The following is a 21,153-nucleotide window of genomic DNA, read 5'->3' as shown; positions in this document are numbered from 1 at the left end:
TTTTCCATGAAAGACAAGCATCTCATCGGTGGCGGCTCGAGCGAGGTGGGTGGTGGCGGGTCGGAAAAGATATCGAGTCGAGCGAAGTGGGTTGAAAACGTTTTGATATTTTTCTTAATCAGTAGAGAAGAGCGCTTACTCAAATATATTTTGAGTTAACATATTTGTTTTAATTTGTCTATACATAAAAAAAGTATAATATAACCCTAATTTTAGTTGCTTTAAAAATTTACATCTTTATAATAGTAAAATTATATAATTTTTTTAATTTATGATGCTATTGAAACGTAAAAATCCAAAATAGAGTGCAATTGACGATTTTAGAAGTTTAGGGTATTGGAAAGAAATTAAAAGATGGATGGTTTTTGGGTCTATTTGCCTTAACATAATTAGGTGTTGGTTTTAGTGTTTGATTTTAATGGTTGTTTTGAGTTTTTAGTGCAAGTTTTTTTTAGTTTTTCTGGTTTGCATGTGTATAATCTTGTATTGTTTAAGATTTTTTAGTATTGCATTCGAGCTGCATATTCAAATTTTTGATGATAAAATGATTCATCTTTTCTTAAAATATCATTGAAGATGAAAATTAGAATTATGGAGTTTAACAGATCAAGAGGTTTGAAGATTGGAAATGTTTAAAATCAAGACCTCACTCTAACAAAACTTAATTCATCATTGTTGTCTATGATGACTCTTTTAGCGAGTTCAACAAGATTATTTTCATTTCCGATTTTTTTTATATTATTCGTTGTTTTATAAATATTTGGTAGATTGAAGTTTAAAAATAATAAATTTAAATAAGGTTAATGTAAAAAAAAATCACGAACTTTACACGTTTTCTCATTTTAATCATGCAGTTTAAATTTTTTTATTTTCATGCACGAACTACCATTTTTTTTCAAATTCATACACGACGATGAGGTGTCACTCATTTATTGGTGTAAAATGCCCTCCACCTCAACGAATTACACCAATGGAGCCGTGACTTCTGAGCACCGTATATAAATTTGAGAAAAAATGATAGTTCGTGCATGAAAATGAAAAATTTTAAACTGCATGATTAAAATGAGAAAATATAAAGTTCATGATTTTTTTTTATATTGACCCACTTAAATATTACTATATAATTTTTTAAATTGTACTTTAATCTTCATTCAATGAATTCTAACTTTTGATAGAAAAAGATAAATAACGATTGTGTGAACAAAATTAAGTTCCATTGATTGAATTGAGCATATTTAACCAAAATCAGGCTATAATTGATAAGCTTAAAAGTTTCGACCAAAATTGATAAAAGCGAGAAATGCAAGGATTTGTTTGCTAGGTCATTAAGGCTATCTTTCTTTAAGATATTTTTGTAGTAAAAACAAGAGAAAATTAGGATAAATACTCTATTTTTAAAAATAATTTGATTTCCTACCTCAACAAATAAAAGATAAAGAAAATATATCACCTTTTTATTGTTTTTATTTTTTTACTCTAACACGTGTTTATATTATTATTATGCCTAACTTTTATTATTATTTTACTCTAACTATTTTTTTTACTCTAAGTGATAATTCTCACTTTTTCTTTTTCTTTTTTCTCTCTTTCTTTCTTTCTTCTTCTTCTCCTTCTTCTCTGCTTGTCTTTTTCCGCCATTTTTTTTCTTTTTTTTCTACTTATTTTCTTCTTTTTTTCGTTTGGGTTTTTGATGAATTAGTGCCTATAAAAATTAGAAAATTCCGTTTTCGTGCCGGTGAAAAAATTAATTCTCATTTAGTGCCTGCGTCCACCCAATCCGCGATCTGAAATCGCAATGCAATCCGCAAAATATGTTTGCGGATTGTTTCTAAATTGTTTGGCTAATTTACCGTTTTAATATCTAATTTAAACCAATGAATCATTAATTCCTTCTTATTTTTGTTTTTATTATCAATATGAAATATGGTTAATGATCTCTTCAATCCTTTATTTCTTTAACTTATACAATATTTCTTTTTAACTTTTTAAAAAACATAACGATCAAATACTTGCTTAAACTCAATTACGTACGTATTATTTAACTGTAAATTTATTTACAAGTGTCAGAGGAAGTAGGTCGTAATTATAAAAATTTAATATTTAAATTTGAAAATTTAAATTTTAATAATCGGTTTTGAACGGAACAAATAAAGTTTAGAAGGTAAATATATTAGAAATTAATATATCAATATACATATCTAAATGTAGAGTAAAAAGTTTCGGATAAAACCTCAAAATTAAAATGTCGAAATTTGGAAGTTTCGACGTAATACAAAAGTATATAAGTTAAAATACATATATATAAAATATATTTATATATATAATAAATAAATAGAAAAGGAAAGAAAAAATTCAATTTAATCCCTAAATTCTATTCATCTCCACCCATACTCCACGCCCCTTTCATTTTCATTTTTTCTTTTTTTTTAATTTATTTTATATATATATATATATATATATATATATATCTTAAGATTCTTAACTTATATATTTTTATATTTTGTTGAAACTTCCAAATTTCGACATTTTAATTTTGGGGTTTTATCCGAAACTTTTAACTCTACATTTAGAGATGTACATTGATATATTAATTTTTAGTCTGTTTACCTTCTAAACTTTATTTGTTACATTCAAAACCGATTATTAAAATTTAAATTCTCAAATTTAAATTTTAAATTTTTATAATTACGACCTACTTCCTCTGATACTTATAAATAAATTTACACTTAAATAATACGTAAATAATTAAGTTTAAACAAGTATTTAATCGTTGTGTTTTTTAAAAAGTTAAAAAGAAACATTGTATAAGTTAAACAAATGAAGGATTAAGGAGATTATTAACCATATTTTATATTGATAATTGATGGAGTCTGCCTTCTGAACCGGTGAGTGAACCTGCAAAACAGGGTAGAAGCTAACCGGACGGTGGTTGTCCGATTAACTCTCCGATGCTAAAGTCAGTCTCCATCAATTGGCGCCGTCTGTGGGAAAAGCTTAACTAAACTTCAAAAGAAGGAGCTTTTCTGAACTCAAAAACAAATCTCATTGAAGAAGATGACTTCTGAAAGAGTAAACCTGAAAGACAAACAACCAATGGACCCAAAGAGCACTCCGGAGATAATCAACGTGACGGAAGACGGGCTTCTCAACTCCGGGGAAAAAAGCAACACTGGAGGGCTCTCTTTCTCAACACCCCAGTACCAAACTAATCCAATAAGAGGAAGCATCCCAATTGCTTTCAACCTAAGCACTGAAGAACAAGCACCAAATGCAGCGGCACAAGATCCACACAGCGAAATGCTGAAAAAGATACTAGAATCTGTACAGGCAAATCTTGACAGATTGGCTAATGAGGCCAAAAGAACAAACGACAGGCACGAAGAAACTATGAAAATGCTAAGGGAAAACTTCAGCCCTACAGCTCCCAGAAGAAGAGAAAGAACAGGAAATGCAAACCCAGGCCGACGGGAGACAAGGGCAGAAAACAACAAAAGCAAGGAACCTCGGACCAGAGGAAACGAAGAAAGGAACGAAGCAAGAAACCAGCGAGAAAAGGAAACCAGCGAAGAGGAAAGTCCTGACAGAGAAAAATCTAACGAGGAATCACCGGAGGCACCCAGAAATGAGCACAACCAGGAGGACGCCCGAAGCGGTCTGAATACGAAAAGAGACGAACGAAGGGAGAAGGAAAAAGAAGACGCCCCACCAAGGAGTAAGCGACAAGAAAGAGATGCAGGGAAAGAACAAAATAAGAAAAAACACCAAGAAGGAGAGGGCGAATCGTCAGAGACACCCCAAAAAAGCAAAGCCACATATGTGGTGGAAGAAGATTTAGAAGAGAAGATCGCCAAAGCGCTCAAAAAACTAAAATCTGAAGAATTGGACATAGAGGACCTCAGGTTGAAAGGATCACCCCTCTCGCCCGAGATCATGGAGGAAACCATCCCGCACAGCATGAAGCTGCCGACCTTGCCAATTTTCAATGGGGAAGGAGACCCCCGAGACCATACCTCTAGGTTCACAGCGACCATGGGGCTACTCAGCGTATCGGACGCCATCCTTTGCAGGGTTTTCCCTACCACGCTCACGGGCACAGCCCAGAGATGGTATAACAAATTAAAACCAGGCTCGATCAAAAGCTTCGCTTCGCTTTCAACAGAATTCCTCAACAGATATCTCACAAACATCCCAGCTAAAACCACTACCAGTATCCTAAGAGCCTGTATCCAAGAAGAAGGAGAAACCCTGCGAAGCTACATCGAACGATTCAACAAGCAAGCTATGAAGATAGACAACCTGAACGTCGACATGGCGACAGAAGCATTGCGAGACGGGACGCGATTCGGAAAGCTGGTGGACAAGCTGCTAGTCAATAAACCCACAACTTTCTCGAACTTAATGGGCATAGCTCAGAAATACTTCGAGTTAGACGAAGGGCGAAGGGCGATTCGCGGAAAGGAAGCAAAAGGAAAAGAATCAAAAGAGAGATCCAGAGAAAAAACCAAGTCCAAACCTGATGACAGGAGAGGAAGACCCGAAGAAAGCAGACGATTCGCCCCCCAGACAAGATATGAATCGAGATACGATCCCAGAGATGATGAGAATAACTTCACTCCATTAAACACCAGCCGAACTAATGTCCTCATGTGGATCAAATAAAACATCAAAAACGTGGTATGGCCACCCAAAATGAAAGCAGAAGCAAGAGACACCAGAAAGTACTGCAAATTTCACGACGATTACGGACACGAAACGGATAGCTGCAGAGACTTAAAGGTCGAGATCGAAAGAATGATCGACACAGGCGAACTGAGGAAATTTGTGGCCCGAAAAGAGAAGAGCAATGACAAGGGAGAAAAAAGAAACAGAGAAGACAAGCCAAAAGAAAAGGAAGACGAGCGCCCATCCAAAATTCTGGGAACCATACACATGATTAATGGTGGAGGGCATAGTAGCTCCACGATCAGGAGGAAGCAGAGGAAGGAAGTAATGAACATACGAGAAACTCACATGCCGCCAGTGATCTTCGATGTAGAAGACTATGAACACGTCAAAGCACCTCACAACGATGCTTTGGTAGTGACTACTATCATTGAAAATTGGAACATGGAGCGGATCCTTATCGACGAAGGAAGTGCAGTAAACCTCATGACAAATGCAGCATACAAAATGTTGGGAGGAACAGCGTCAAGGTTACGCCGAGTCCCAATTCCGCTATCAGGACTCGGTGGACCCTCCATCACCCCGCTGGGAGCAGTCACCTTGGAAGTAATAATCGGCCCAGAAAGAGGAATGAACAAGAAAATCATGTCACTATTTAACATAGTGGACATGGAATTGACATATAATGCCATCCTAGGAAGACCTTTCCTCCATGACTCGGCAGCGGTAACCAGCATCAGAGCACTGGCAATGAAGGTACCGACTGAAAAGGGAGTAGTGACGCTGAGAGGAGACCAAGGAATAGCCAAGAAGTGCTATGATGAGTCAGTGGTGGATCTCCAAGAAAACAAGACCGAAAAGAAGGAAGAATAGGAATGAAAAACGACCCATCATCGGTAACGACTCTCCGTCTTACCAGATGGCGTCAAATCTATCTTTAATGCTTTGTATGCCATCTTTTTATCAATAAAAATTCAATTTCGCTACCATCTGATTAGCCAGACGAACCAATAAAGAAATAAAAATCAAGAACAGCCACGAATGATTAAATCAAAGACGAAAGAAGAAAAAATAAATTAAAGATCAAACTCAAGAAAAGCTAAAAGCCAAGAAAATGAGTTTAAATTAACTCAAAGCAAAATCGCCGAACCAGGCAAATCGCCACGAAAGGCTAAGAGCCAAGAAAATGAGTTTAAATTAACTCAAAGCAAAATAGCCGAACCAGGCAGATCGCCACGAAAGGCTAAAAATGAGTTTAGATTAACTCAGAAAAGGCAAATCGCCAAAAAAGAGTTTAGATTAACTCGAAACAAAAACAAAAATAAAAAGAGTTTAGATTAACTCTACAAAAAGAAACGCCAAGAACAGGGTTTAGAATAACCCTCGAGGCAAGACAAGTACATAAAGATAAGGCAAAAGCACATTTCGAAGAAAAACGAAGAAAATATATTCATAAATTGCGAATTACAAAAAGCAAAATTAATACATCAGCAAATACAATCAAAAGAAAACTACTAGACACGGTCTTTAGAAATCTTGACGAGGAGATCACGGGCGATGGCCTGGGGATCCAACCCGTTAACCCCAGAAAGATCAATATTGGGATTCTGCTCCAGAAGCTTCTTCCCAATCGCAAGGCGATACTCGCTTATCAGAGCAGAGTAAAAAGCCTTCGTATCTAGCAGACGGATGTGAAGACCTTCAACCTCCGATCTAAGACTATCCCTCTCCCCACCAACAAGGGAATTGATCCGAATGAGCTCCTCAATCTCTTGAGTCAAGTCGTCGGTCTTTTTCTCAATCACTTTCACTTGGCGATCATTAATCGCATCCTGCGCCTTGAGCTGCGCCAGAAGGGAATCATGCTCTTCCAAAGAGGCCTTCAATTTCGCCCTTTCAGACTCGGAAGTCGCCAAAAGAGCAGACAGACGCTCGACCTCCTCCTCGGCACACTGTCGGCGGTCGTTCAATACCAGAACAGATTGAAGGGCCTACACACCAGAAATAAACAAATAAGAAAGCAACTGAATACAAAAAACATATTATACTCAAGAAAGAAAGCACTTACAGAGAAACCATGAAAACAAGCCAGATCGGAAAGCTCCTGACCCGGCCTACCACAGAACCACGTGACATCATCAGGAATCGCCAAAGTCCGGATATATTCCGCTAGCACTCTCGGATTCAGCAAACTGGCAGGATCCTGACCTTCGACCCATTGAACCAAGTCTGGAGCAGAAGAAGAGCTTCCAGGAAAACTCTCCCTCGGTGGAGAATCATCGACAACTCGACGTCTTTTTCTAGACGGAGAATCCGGGTCTCGACCTAGAGAAATCTCTCCCGAATCAGCAACAACAGGCCCCTCTGAGGCCACACCCCCAACTCCCCCCGAAACGATAGATGATGCTAGAGGGGGAAGTAGTGACGGAATCGCCTCGTCGCCGACTGGAACAGCCGAGTCATCACCATCATCATCATTTATAACAATAACCTCAGGCAACGCTACCTCGGCGGAAGCTAGGGGGATATCAACAGGAGCCCCATCCACGACAATGTCGCCAGGAATAACGTTGGCGACAGGAACGTCAGGACCACCCATCGGAACGTCCAAATCTACTTGAAATCCGGAAAGGAAATCGTCAGAAGAAGAAGACATCCTACAAAAGAAACATTAAAAAGAACTTAAGCAAATTAATATACCTTGAACAAAAGAGTAGCAAAGATCCGCCAAGCCTCGAGGAGGATCCTCCAAAGGAAACCATCGACTCCGAAGATGACTATTAACCAAGACATCTAAAATGGGACGAGACACAATACTACAAGAAGATATGTCAAAAGCAAGTTTTGACTCGGATAAACTTAAAGGAGAAGAACAGCTCCGAACTGGATGAGAAGAAAAACCATCCGAAAAATGAAGAAAAGCAAATTTATGATAGACAATAAAGAAACGCCTTCGCCAGCGACTGGTTAGGCAAGGAAGATAAATACGAGATCGCCCTTCTCTACCAAGGGCGAAAACGAAGCAGCCATCACACTTCCTAAAATCTACAAAATGATATAACACTTTGAGAGAAGGGGCACAGCCCCGGAGCCTACATGCCTCCGAAAAGGCGAGCACTACTCTAATCGTACCAGGGTAAAGTTGCCCTAGAGCAACCTTTAAATCCCTACACACTTCTACTAAAAATGGATCCAAAGGAAACCTAAGACCAGCAGCAAATTGCTCTTCAAAAAGAACCGCCCTACAAGAAGATCCGGGAGAATCAGACGCAGCCATATCGGCACCGGGTAATATTACCCTATAATCAAAAGGAAAACTATACTTAAAATAGATATCTAAGACTTCATCCCTACGAAGCTTCGATCGGGTAAAAGCCATAGCAGCGCAAGCATCTTCCACTCGACTAAGAGGCATCCTAGAACAGGGAATCGCAAACATAAACACAAAATAAGGATCAAACAAAAAATATATTGAAGAACACGTTGAAGAACACATCAAAGAACAATAAGTACAGAAGAAATTTCCAGAACACAAAGCATGGAGAATATACAAAGAAGAAAGCCATATTAACATCCAAACAACGAAAGAAGACATACCTGAAAAATCTGGAGAAAACAAGTCACGAAGAATCAAATAATCAAACGAAGAACGAAAAGGAAATAGCTACAAGAAATGAGAGTAAATTCGAAAAGCAAAGTAAGAGGGAAAAGAAGAAATGCGAAGAGATTAAATACAAAACGCTTTTGAATCATTAACCGTTTAATCATTAAATGCCAACACGTGGCAACGCAGAATCTTACTAAAGATGAAACGCCGCCCACAAACATATGAAACGACTCGCCCGTATAAAAGAACTCAGCTCCAAAAGAGCTAAAATCCACTAAGGCATAAATGCCAAACTACTTCAGCTCACTTGCGGAGGGGCTAATGATGGATACCGAATCCTACTGAAAGTATAATGGAGCCGAGTTGCAGGGGATCCACTCTCAGGCGACGCCGGACTCCCCATGAAGACCGAAAGATACGGAGGAGATGCCGAATCCCTAAGATTCGGTAATACACTAATAAAGACCGAATCCCACGTGATCCGCCAAGAGCGCGTCAGGTCCGGGATTCGGGTAAACGACTGAATATGGAAATATTGTCCTATTTGGACACAAACACTACATATGGAAGGATAAGCTCTACTTTAGGAAGATAAGACTATTTAGGAAGACGTTCCTAAATAGGACTCTTATCAGATTAAGGTAGATCCCGACAAATCAGGAGAATCTCTACGATACGGCCGAATCCCTACAAAGTAGGATTCACCTGCCTAATACAACTCTACTAGGTATATTCGACTACTATAAAAGGAGCGCGAGGTATGCCTAGAATCACAATTACATTCACATACTCAAAACGCTGCTCAAAGCTCTAGACTGACTTTAGCATCGGAGAGTTAATCGGACAACCACCGTCCGGTTAGCTTCTACCCTGTTTTGCAGGTTCACTCACCGGTTCAGAAGGCAGACTCCATCAATAATAAAAACAAAAATAAGAAGGAGATAATAATTTATTGGTTTATATTAGGTATTAAAAAGGTAAATTGGCCAAACAATTTAGAAACAATCCGCAAACATATATTGCGGATTGCATCTTCATAGCGGATTGCCCCACAATCCGCGATTTTAAATCGCGGATTGGGTGGACCCAGGCACTAAATGAGAATTAATTTTTTTACAGGCACAAAAACGGAATTTTCTAATTTTTATAGGCACTAATTCATCAAAAACCCTTTTCGTTTCCATTTTTATTCTCCTCTTCTTCGCCGCTCCGCCATCAGTCCGCCGCCGCTCCGCCATCATTCTACTGTCGTTCTCCGTTCGTTTCATATTTGATTTTAGAATTTTTTTTTCTTAATTCGTGGTGATTTATACGATTTTATGTTAATTTTCAGATCTAAATAAATTACTCTTTGATTTTTTTCAATTTTAGATCTAAAAATCTGCATGAAAAACGATTTTCTGCACGAAAAACGATTTTCTGCAAACAAAACAGCATCTGATTATCATATGAGTATCACTGCATTATCATCACATTCTCATAGCACTGCAGTAATTTTTACATAGAAAAACATCCTCTATTATCATATGAGTATCACTATATTATCATGTAATTATCATAACATTGCAGGAATTTTTTTTTTGCAGAAAATAATGTTTGATTATCATATCGTTATCATAACATTATCATATATCGTTATCATAACATTATCATATGATACTTACATGAAAAAAAAATTACAAAAATAGCGTCATATGATAATGTTTTATCATATGATAACGAGATGATAATATTTATGGTACATATATGATAACATATATAATAATATATATTATCATGTCGTTATCATAACACTGGAGTATGATAATTAGATGATAATGAATTATGATAAGGTTATTATAACTAGATGATAACGTACGTGAAAATAGAATAACAAAACGATTCATGACACCGGTATGATAACCAGATGATAATAAAATAATAAAGTTATGATAATAGTATGATAATATGATACCTATATGTAAAAAAATTACAGAAAAATTATGATAATGAGATGATAATATAAAGATAATAGTATGATAATATGATACCTGTATGAAAAAAAATTACAAAATATTATGATAACGAGATGATAATGTGAAGATAATAGTATGATAATATGACCTTATTATACTTCATTATCATACTATTTTCTTCACATTATCATCTCGTTATCATAATTTTTATGTAATTTTTTTCATATAGGTATCATATTATCATAATTTTATTATTATGTTGTTGTCATAACATTATCATTTAGGTACAATAATACATTGTCATCTTGGTATCATATGATTATATTATGATAACGAGATGATAATACAGTGATAACAACATGATAATCAATTTTTTTGTAGAAAATCATTCTTAATGCAGTGTTATGATAACAACATGATAATACAGTGATACTCATATGATAATCAGAGATTTTTTTTTATAATTTTTTTTCTGCAGTGTTATGATAATCATATGATAATCAGATGCTATTTTTTTGCAGAAAATCGTTTTTTCCGTCATAATATCATTTTTTCAATTAGATTTTTAGATCTAAAATTGAAAAAAATTCAAGAGTAATTTATTTATATTTGAATGTTAAAAAATCCCAATAATCACCATGAATTAAAGAAAAAATAAAATATGAATGAATAATGTAGCGACGGTGAAGTAATGAAAAAACGGCGGCGAAGCGATGAAGGAACGGCGAAGAAAGAAAAATGGAGAAGAAAAAAAGAAATAAAGAAGAGGAAAAAGAAATTTGACGAAGAAAAAAAACACAGGAGAAGAAGAAGAAGAACAAAAAGAAGAGGAGAGAGGAGAGAGAAAAAAAAAAGAGAGAAATGTAAAAATATGACAGCTGTTACATGAGTTATTTAAAGTAAAAAATTAATAGAAAGTATGTATAATTATAATATAAACATGCTTTAGAAGTATTTTCTCTATATTTTCTTTATTGAGGTAGAAAATCAAATTATTTTAAAAAATAGAGTATTATCCTAATCTTCCCTACAAACAACCCTAAGCCTAAACTTAGGTTTGGCTAATTAACAAAACCCTTAGAATTTATTAAAATACAAATAAGTGCATCCCCAAAACTTTATAGTACAAAAACACACCAAATTACAACATTACATAACCTCAATTACTCTCCGTTTCTTCTTCTACATCACGCCTCCCCCCAACCCTCAAACCTCAAAAAACCCTTTCCTCTCACTTACAATCTAATGGAAGACGACGACGAATTCGGAGATCTTTACACCGACGTGTTGCGTCCGTTCTCCTCTTCTTTGTCTTCTGCTCCGCCGCCTCATCAACCTCCCGCACCGTCTGTCCACCGTCCGATTGATCTCAATCTCGACCAAGATGGCGATCAAGACAACGGCGAAGAGATATCTACAGTGGCCAAGAATTCTTCGAATAATAATATTAATATTAGTATTAGTAATAACGATAATTCAGGAATTAGGGTTTTGAGTTCTTCTGCCGATGTTAAATTACCTAAGCACTCTCCAGATTTAGGTCAATTTCAATCTGATGATACTCAGCAAGACAAAGATATGAGCTTCGACATTGAGCAAGAACAAGAAGATGATAATTCTGGTCCGTTAATTCCGGGGCTTACGGTTGCTGCTGGTGGCGATGGTGGTGGTGCGGATGATAGCTCTCCTGCTGAGAAAGAAGCTGCTGACGTGTCTGCTCGTGGCGGCGGTGAAGATTGGGAGGAAGAAGATAGTGACAGCGAAGATGATTTGCAGATTGTGCTGAATGATAATGGACCCATGGGGATGGACAGAGGAGGGATGATTGGTGATGCTGATGATGACGATGATGAGGATCCGCTTGTGATTGTGGCTGATGGAGATGCAAATCAAGCTACGATGGAAGAGCAAGATTGGGGCGGCGTGGGAGAAGATGGTGCAGCTGCCACGGGGACAGGAGCTGAAGTTGAGAGGAAGGAAGGTGGTGCTGAGACAGCTGGAAAAAGTGGGAATTTGCCGAAGATTGGGTATAGCAATCATGTATATCATCCTCACCCGTTTCATTCTCAGTTTAAGGTCAGTTGTTGTTGTTGTTAAATATTCAAAGAAAAGAAATTTAGTGGTTATAATTATACTCTTTAGTTGAGGGGTTTTTGTGTGTGTTTACCCCTTCATCTGTGGGTACCTATAGTTACTGTAATCATTGTACATATATATGACTGTTTTGTTTGAAAAAGTTGAAATGAGAAATTATGAATCTTTACTTGAATGACGCTCATAAATTTGTTTATCCTATGTATATAGCAAATGCAATCCGGTTACAGCTGCTAATACAGTTCATGGCTTTAAATGTTGTACAATTCTAAACCAATTAAGTTTTTAATTTATCCACGGCATAGGCTTGTTTGTTTATGATTCATACTCTTCTAAACTCGACTTTCTGAATTTTGTTGTGAGGGCTATACACCGCATTCGGAGGGAAATGAAGGAAAAACCTTGTGCAGTTTTGTATAACCACTCTCTTGAGATCATATTCCTTATCATTGTGTAAAAAATCTAGATAAAAGGCTGTCTGAGTCCTTCATCCTTCATTTCGGTGATCCTGGCTTTGTATGATTGCTGCAATCTAGATGCAAGAAATATCGTACTTGTAAAGAGATCTACATTACTTTGTCATGATTCAGCAATATACATCACTGGATTTCTGTACAAAATCATGTCCTGCGGTCATCAGTTTGATTTGCGGGTAAGAAGTGTCTGTAAGCTTACAAAGAGGCGAACGCTTGTAAGGACAAGAATAGCAATGAAGATATTTGGTGCTGTCAAGTCTTAAAGTTTACTGTGTTAGGGTGTCACTCTTTCATTCATGATGCTGTAAATAAACCGATTAAAGAATTAGGAAGTAACTTCATTATGTTTGGTTTTAACATATCATTTGCACGTCCCTTGCATGGTGCTGCAAAGAGTACGAGGCTGCAAGCTGTTGAGAAAATCCAGTTTACTTAATAGGGTGACTTGAAAATGAGAAAATACCCTTGATAACTGAGCACCCTGTGGATGTTCTACTGTCAGATACTTAACTGTAAATGATATGATGATACAGTGGTGACTGCTAGGAGGGCAATACTAGCAAATGCAGTTAAATATTTGCCAGTACTATGCTTTTGTCATCTGCGTTTCCATCATTCTTTGTTTTTCTTTTCACATGGAATTTTTTTAATTCTAGCATCTAGTCATAACCAGGAAGATTTATTGACAATATTGCAGAATGGTTTATAGTGGATTGATTGCAGCTTGATGAGCCTATTAATCAAAGATAGATGATGCACTCTGAAATGGAAAATAAAAATATATCTTTTTCATTTGCTTCACCTAAGCACTACTTTGTGTCAGCTAAACCTGTTTTACTTGTTTAAAATGTTAGTTAAATTTTAAAAATACCAACAATACCATATGCTTATTTGATATGTTGGAAGTCTCGGCCTACCTCTTTTAGTAGATGAATTTAATGATTAAGATTCTTAAACTTTTAATTAGTGTTTTGGTTGGTGGTGTTATTGCGCAATGTTATGTGATAATGCCTTGAAATTTTGGTTAACCTTTATTTTTCATTTTTTCATTCTGGTTAGATAGACGGGCTTTGCACTTTCGGCTTCATTGCCATGTTTCTCTTTTTGCAAGTAGTCTCATTTGCAATTAAAGTGAGTATGCCACATAACATTCATTATTTCCTTGTCTTTTTGGCTTCCACTTGCCACTAGCTTTTATCTAGTTTCCTTGTAATCCTTGCTTTGTTCCCATATCTTGATGAATATATTAGGAGCAGTTAAAGAAAATATAAAGCACAAGTGATTTGATACCTGTTTTCGATTTAAAATACTTTGGTTTAGGTCTATACTTCCTTTTGTTGCTTGTATGTTGCATAGAATTTTGTTGTTTTAACTTTGATTGGATGAGCAGTTGGCTTTTAAGTGCTAAGATTAACTAGCCATTTTCGATTTACTTGCAATTTTTTTGCTTAAATTATCAAGTATGTCTCTTTTGTTCTGTGGGATTGTTTCCTATATAACTTTTCCATGTTAAGTTTATGGCTTTTCTCTGCTGGTATGCAGTATGTGAGACCTGGTGCAGCACCAATGCCTGGCGCTCCCGCTGCTGGTCCTGGAGGAGTCCAAAGCCAAGTTCGCCCTCCTATTAATATGGCTCCTATAGCTGGTCGTGGTAGGGGTGATTGGCGGCCAGCAGGAATGAAGAATGCTCCTGGAATGCAGAAGGGTTACCATCCTGGTTTTGGAATGCCTTGGGGTAACAACATGGCAGGGCGGGGCTTTGGGAGTGGACTGGAATTCACCCTTCCTTCACACAAGTAATGTTTCCCCCAGTGTATAAGCTTGCTGCTTTCTGACTTTGTTATGTAGCATTTCTGTGGTGTATTGACTTTGTTTTGATTTTGTTGGATAATTTGGTAATTTTCATTCTGCTTAGGCTTTTTAATTTCGTTTTTCAATTGAAACTGGTTGCTTAATCCTTGCAAATCTTTGCTATTGCATTAGTCAATTCAAGGTTTTGGTCCATTTCATTTCGATTTATAGTCTGTTTGCCCTGAAAGAAGAGGCTGTTTTTTTTTTTTTTTTTTTTGAAAAAGAGGCTGCTTATTGGTGTAGGATGTTTTCCATTTTATGTTTGTTGCTGTAATAAACTTTTCTTTGTCATTACTGCATTAGTATTGTGTTAAACCAAATGGATTTCAGAGTCTATCTTGCTTGATGAATGCTTACCAGTTTGATGTGCATTTCCTTCAGGACCATATTTGACGTTGACATTGATAGTTTTGAGGAAAAGCCATGGAAATATCCTGGTGTAGATATGTCAGACTTCTTCAACTTTGGTTTGAATGAGGACAGCTGGAAAGATTATTGCAAGCAATTGGTAACTATTGTCATTAAATGATACTCTCTTCCAATTAAGCAATTTTTTTAAAGGGATCTTATTTTCTGTGAGTCAGGAACAACACCGGTTAGAGACCACCATGCAAAGCAAAATTCGTGTTTATGAGAGTGGACGTGCAGAGCAGGTAATAAGATGCTGATGGATGGACATGTCAGTTATCTATTTTAATGAACACAGACGTGCTCTGCGAGAAGCATTTTATTTTTTGTTTCTGATTTTGTACACTATTTTTGTTTCATTGCTTTCATTTTAGGAATATGACCCAGATATGCCTCCAGAATTAGCTGCAGCAGCAGGCATGCATGATATTTCAGTTGAGAACTCAAATTTTGGAAAGTGCGATGCCCTACAAAGTGATTTGACAAAAGGACTTACTCGCATGCGGCCACCACTAGTATGCTTCAGCTTTAACTTCTCTTCTAATGCTTTGTATCGTTGCTCTTTCTGTTTCTGTTATTAGCTGTTTTTATTATAACATCGACTTTTTGTAACTAAGGTTATGAATCTCTATTCTATATCTCATGCTTGTCTAAGAGTATTGATCTCTCTGTGTCCCTTTGATTTGGCACTTATTTTTGATAGCTTTCTGAAAACTCATATGTTTGATTTGTTGCTTGACCAGCCAACTGGACGAGCAATACAAGTTGAAGGAGGCTACGGTGAGCGCCTCCCCTCTATTGATACCCGACCACCTCGGAATCGTGATTCTGATGCAATCATTGAGGTAAACTATCTCATTTTGCTGTTGCAGTGATCATACTAATTAATTGGATGCAGTATGCACTAACTTAGGAAATGGTGTAAATAGATTGTTTTGCAGGACTCTCTAGATGATGATTCCTCCACTGGAAATGGTGGTATGGAGGGTGCCAACAATGATATGTCCAGAGATGAATTCAGAGCAAGTCCTTCACATGAGAACGACATGGCACGGATAGAAACTGACTGTTACAATGATGGTTTTCCACTAGGTTACAATGGGCGAAAGGCCGGGAGGAGGGCACCATTTAGTGATCCTGCTCGAAATAATGTACCTGATGGAGATGGGATGGTACCCTTCCATCCTAAAGCTCCTTCTCAACACCATCTTGGTTCTAGGGGACGACCTGATATGTTACCGGGCGAGGATTTTGGACCTGCTGATGATGAAAGGTACGAAACGGCTTTCATGGGCCTATGACATTAGTAGATGCAATTTAGGCTGCTTGTCTAATAATCATGGCAATATAAAACATTATACCAAGCTGGTTGATAACTACAGGTGGATAAAGAGAAATCTGCAATTTGCTATATCCATAATTAAAAAAACTGGTGAAAACCTCGGGTTTAAAACATGAGATTAAATGGATTGATTAATTTTCTGGCTAGAATTGAAATTTTTTTGCCGTCACATGCACTCATACACGACACACATTGGCAAATGCTTCATCTGCTTGAAGGAAGTCTAAAGGTGTAATATTTTTGTGAACTTTATGTTAAATTTATGCTGTAATTGATACATTATCAATAATGTCTTAGTAGCTAAGTTGTCCTCAGGATAATCATTTGTAATTCTATATCTGACATCTTTAGATTTTCTCCTCTCCATTTTAGGCGGAGTCATGTAAAAACAGATGATAATTCCACTGATTCCACTCCTAATCGAGGTGCCCAAGATAAAAGATTTATTGATAATGTTGAGGAAGAATCAGTTGAAAGCATGGATGGGAAACACAGTCCTCTTGTATTATCCTCCAAGGCCCTTAGGGATGCAAGGGAACTGAGTGCTGAGGACAAAGATGCTGCTGTGTCTGGCAAGCCTGTTTCTGCTGAGCTAAGTTCTGGAATGGAAGGGGATGAGATGACCGAGAATGATGTAACCACAAAAGATGGCATAAAAGATGGAGATGCACATCATTCCATGAAAAAACAAAAATTAATTTCCCATGGTGAACCGTCTGCGCTGCGAGAACTTGATGATAGAGAGGACTCTAAGGCTGCAAAAAGCAGTGAAAATAGCAAAGCAAGATCAGGTAGCAGCAAAGATTATCAGAAATGGCAGGATGATGTAGAGGAAGAAGTTGTGCAAGATGGTCGTCCTAGACACACAGGAAGTATGAAGAGGCATGTTGACGACTATGAATTGAATTTGCGAAGAAAGGAGAGTGATGCAAGGCAAGAGATGGAAAGAACTTACATGGTAAGAAAAGGTAGGGAGGGATCTTATCCTCATAGAGACTTGGATCCCAGCTTTGCACATCATCCTCATGCGAAAAATGAGGTTTATGACAGGCGCAAGGAGCGAGAAAATTCTGATGGAGGTTGGTTGCGGAGAGAGGAAGATTTCCACGGTAGAAAAGGTAGACCTGAAGATACAAGGAAAAGAGAAAGGGTAGAAGAAATGGCCTCAAGGCACAAAAGTAAGGTTCGGGATGGGGATAGGAGTGACAAAGAGGAGCATCTTCATTCAAGAAAACAGCTGGATAATGGTAGCTATAGGATTCATCATGACAAAGATGGTAGCTCCCGGCGTAGGGAAAGAGAGGATAGTTTGAAGATTAGGCATGACATTGCAGATGATTATCACAACAAGAGAAGGAAAGATGAAGAGTTTGTAAGGAGGGATCATGCTGACAAAGAGGATAATTTGCATGGCCACAGAGAAACCATTAGCCGTCGAAGGCGAGAAAGAAATGATGTATTGGACCCTAGAAAGAGAGATGATCATCTAAGAGTAAGAGATGGTCTTGATGATTATCATTCTGCTAGGCACAAAGAGGAGGTCTGGCTCCCGAGGGAAAGGGGTGAAAGGCAAAGGGAGAGGGATGGGACGTATCGGCTAAAACAACCCCATGAAGAAAATTTATCAAAGCGAGAAAAAGAAGAAGGACGAGGGACTGCAAAGACCGGACGTGGTACAGATGATAAAGCATGGATTAACCATTCTGGGGTAAAGGATGAATACAGAAGTTCTGAAAAGGAGTACCAATTAAAAGACGCAGTTCGAAACAGCGAACATCAGAAGGGGAGGGATAGAGTGGAAGATGACGGTTTTTCACATCATAGAGGACGTGATGATGTTTATGCACGAGCAAACCAATTTAGCAATGAGGAGAGGAGATCCAGGCAAGAAAGATCAAGCATTCGTGTTGATCGCGCCGTCGACAGTCCGGATAACCAAAGGGTTCATGAGAGAAAACATAAAGATAACATTAGAAAGAATAAAGAATCTGAGGGTGGAGATCATAGCACTCTGGGTTCATCCAGAAGAAATCAAGATCAGATTGTTCACTCTAGTGAAATGGTATGTTCTATACTTAGCACTAGAGTAAATTCACATGATAAACAATAAATTTTATTGATGCTGAGTCAGATGATTAGGTAACAAGTAGTCATGCTTGTTTTACATATTGCGAGGCTCAGGCGCTCAGCATCTAATCTTTCTTAAGCCATGAAGCTTTTATCTTCATCAGGCTTTTTGTTTTTAAATGAAATGAGTTTCTTTTTTTTCCATTATGTATGAGTTGGACTATTCTAAATTTGTTCTTAGATGGAAAAAAAAGCCACTCATGTTTTGTAAATTTTATGTACTTGTTGATACTCCCAAGCAGCATTAATGTTCTGTGCTCAATCTAACTTCAGTGTTTCTACTTGATTGAGAACCTTCTCATAGATTTGAAATAACAGGGAAATAGAAAGGAAACTTGATACTCTGTTGTCATATGGCTAATTGAATTAAAATCCTTGTCTGTTTTTTCTTAAGTTGCTTAAGCCCTGAACTTTTAGTACTGAAAATTTAAAGTTATGAACTGCAGATTTTATTGAAGCTAATAGAGTAGTGAAATAGGTTTATTTTGGCATCAGAAATATTAAATATTATGGGATATTATTAGGTTTGGCACAGTATGACATGAGGTACGAACTTGTGAATACTAGCGACAGTTGGAAGTGAATTTATGGGTTTTTAACTTGAGAAGAGAACTCGAGTTCTGCTATAGTTTAGTGCATACTTCTGTGGTTATGCAATTTTTCCCCCTCTGACATGAAATAATTATGGCGTCTCCATTTTGCTTTATAACAGCTGGCTGACAGGGGAGAAAATGTGGGTTATGCAAAACCTTTGTTGCGAAGAGTTCTCCTTTTCATATTTTGATTTTGTTTAAAAAACCAAGTTTTTGCTTTTCTGCGCCTCTGTTTTTTTCCTAGTATGTTTGATTTTGTTTCCCTTTTATTCAACATGATTCTGACTTTAAATGGTGCGAGATGTTATTGTGAGGATGACAAATTACATGTGACATGACACCGGTTCTTCTGCTTGAATCAAGGTAAATCTTGAGGATCATTCTTAGGCATGCTTAGCAATTTTTAGACATCTTTTGAACTGTGGAAACTTTACTGGTTGGTTTCTTTTTTATGTTTGTCAATAATTTAGATAATCTCATTCTTAACTTTGATGCATGTAATTCGTTCCTCGGTATCAGTTAGTTTGTTGTCGACCAATTGACCCATTTCTCGTTAATGTGGGGAAGTTATCCTGACTTAGCTTTGCTACTTTTGATGGTCACTGACTTTATTTAGGGGATTAAGGGACCGGCCGAGCAAGGAAATGGAAAGAATGACATTTCTACGCAACGTAATTCTTCCAAAAGACACAAAGAAGATGTCTCTTCAGACGAGGAACAGCAAGGGAGAGGACGATCGAAGTTGGAACGTTGGACAAGCCATAAGGAGAGAGATTACAGTATCAACAATAAGGCCTCAGCTTCGTTGAAGTCCAAAGAGGTGGATAGGAATAACAACAGCAAATCTGCAGAAGCAAATAAACCTCCTGAAGAACAACCAAAGAGGCTTCAGGCTGTTGAGAAGCCTGAAGTAAAAGACACTGGTGATGTGGAGAACAAGGATAGCGAGACAAAACCGGTGGAGGATCGTCACTTAGATACGGTGGAGAAGTTGAAGAAGCGAAGTGAGCGCTTCAAACTTCCAATGCCAAGTGAGAAGGATGTAGTGGCAGTTAAAAAAATGGAGAATGAACCACTGCCATCCGTCAAATCTGATACTCCTGTCAACTTGGAGATCAAACCAGAGCGGCCAACTCGCAAACGGAGGTGGATTAGTAGCTAAAAGTGAAATCATTAGAAGCATTTTTGGGTCCGTTGCTTTCAACAGCGAGGAATCTACCAATCGGCTAAATTCTTTCCTGCATCACCCTGGAAGATCCTGCAGCTCGGTGATGTTACGATATCTTTAGGCTTCCTGGGACGCCCTTGTACCTCAGTGGAAGTTATTAAATAATTTTGTTGCCTTATCACTGCCATACTTATTTAAAATGCTGTGTACATACTGACAGATGTAACATTGAACTTGTCACCTTTCGGTGGCACAGAGTATCTTTGATGTCCGTTAATTGGATTGCTACAGATTGAATCTTGCCAGACCTGCAAAATGGTGCTAACAGTATGTTAGCCATGAGAGAACCAGGTGCTGTTTTTGGTGAAGGCACATTCGATATTGAGCCGATATCTTCGGTTGGAGATGGCATTTTGATGCTGAAAGATCGCTAACAGAGGTTGCTCGAATGAAGCAACAATAGCATTTTCTATATCTTTCGATGCCACTTGTGAAACAGTTATAAATTGTATGTACTAGATTATAATATGTGGATCTACCATTTTCCTGTTTTAGCTTTTCTTGTGGCAGGAAGATAAAAAAAAGATGCAGGTTGCTCCTTTGTATTTTAGAAATGAGTTATAGAGATAATGAAAAATGATAGATTTACTCATATGCCCTTCTCTTGATTTACTTATGTCGTCGTTAGGGTCCAGCATGGTTCGGATAATCCGGTGATCTGAAAATTTCTGGAACTGAACAAAATAATCAGAGATTCAAGTTCAAAGAACCAGATTTCAATTGAAATTCAGGACAGCGCAGTTTATTTAGGGAAGTTTTTTTGAGTCTTGAACAAGTACTAAATGATTCCAAAAAAAAAAAAAGACAAAT

The 21,153-nt window shown here is 37.4% G+C and overlaps 2 protein-coding genes across 4 annotated transcripts; one reads left to right on the top strand and one right to left on the bottom strand.

Moving 5' to 3' along the window:
- Positions 1-6,085: 6,085 nt before the first annotated feature.
- Positions 6,086-7,318, bottom strand: LOC126682084 (uncharacterized). The gene is made up of 2 exons (XM_050377637.2): positions 6,731-7,318; positions 6,086-6,653 (listed from the first exon to the last, which is right to left on the bottom strand). The coding sequence occupies exons 1-2, from the start codon at positions 7,316-7,318 to the stop codon at positions 6,177-6,179; spliced, it is 1,065 nt and encodes a 354-aa protein (XP_050233594.2). The 3' UTR covers positions 6,086-6,176.
- Positions 7,319-11,346: 4,028 nt separating this feature from the next.
- LOC126664537 (FIP1[V]-like protein) lies at positions 11,347-20,935 on the top strand. 3 transcript variants are annotated; one of them, XR_008789992.1, is made up of 10 exons: positions 11,347-12,300; positions 14,337-14,590; positions 15,027-15,153; positions 15,230-15,298; positions 15,428-15,568; positions 15,797-15,898; positions 15,983-16,326; positions 16,768-18,457; positions 19,417-19,478; positions 19,732-19,871. XR_008789992.1 is itself a non-coding variant. In XM_050356968.2 (9 exons), exons 1-9 carry the CDS (start codon positions 11,470-11,472, stop codon positions 20,275-20,277), a joined length of 4,104 nt encoding a protein of 1,367 aa, XP_050212925.1. In that variant the 5' UTR covers positions 11,348-11,469; the 3' UTR covers positions 20,278-20,935. The 3 variants fall into 3 exon arrangements, 2 of the variants coding, with proteins under 2 accessions (XP_050212925.1, XP_050212926.1); XM_050356968.2 differs by lacking the exon at positions 19,417-19,478 and having other exon boundaries at positions 11,348-12,300; positions 19,732-20,935; XM_050356969.1 differs by lacking the exons at positions 11,347-12,300; positions 19,417-19,478 and adding an exon at positions 13,872-13,925 and having other exon boundaries at positions 19,732-20,935.
- The last annotated feature ends 218 nt before the right edge of the window (positions 20,936-21,153 follow it).

The sequence above is a fragment of the Mercurialis annua genome, linkage group LG1-X (assembly GCF_937616625.2).
Source record: "Mercurialis annua linkage group LG1-X, ddMerAnnu1.2, whole genome shotgun sequence".
Classification (NCBI taxonomy): domain Eukaryota; kingdom Viridiplantae; phylum Streptophyta; class Magnoliopsida; order Malpighiales; family Euphorbiaceae; genus Mercurialis; species Mercurialis annua.
Note: the sequence above shows the minus strand (reverse complement) of the source record. Positions and strands in the feature narration are given on the sequence as shown.

Coding starts and splice junctions, on each gene's coding strand:
- LOC126682084 (XM_050377637.2), bottom strand. CDS start 7,318: ATGTCTTCTTCTTCTGACGATTTCCTTTCCGGATTTCAAGTAGATTTG. Junction 6,654..6,730: donor CTTGTTTTCATGGTTTCTCT/GTAAGTGCTTTC, acceptor TCTGGTGTGTAG/GCCCTTCAATCTGTTCTGGT.
- LOC126664537 (XM_050356968.2), top strand. CDS start 11,470: ATGGAAGACGACGACGAATTCGGAGATCTTTACACCGACGTGTTGCGT. Junction 15,299..15,427: donor AGAGTGGACGTGCAGAGCAG/GTAATAAGATGC, acceptor CTTTCATTTTAG/GAATATGACCCAGATATGCC. Junction 16,327..16,767: donor GGACCTGCTGATGATGAAAG/GTACGAAACGGC, acceptor TCTCCATTTTAG/GCGGAGTCATGTAAAAACAG.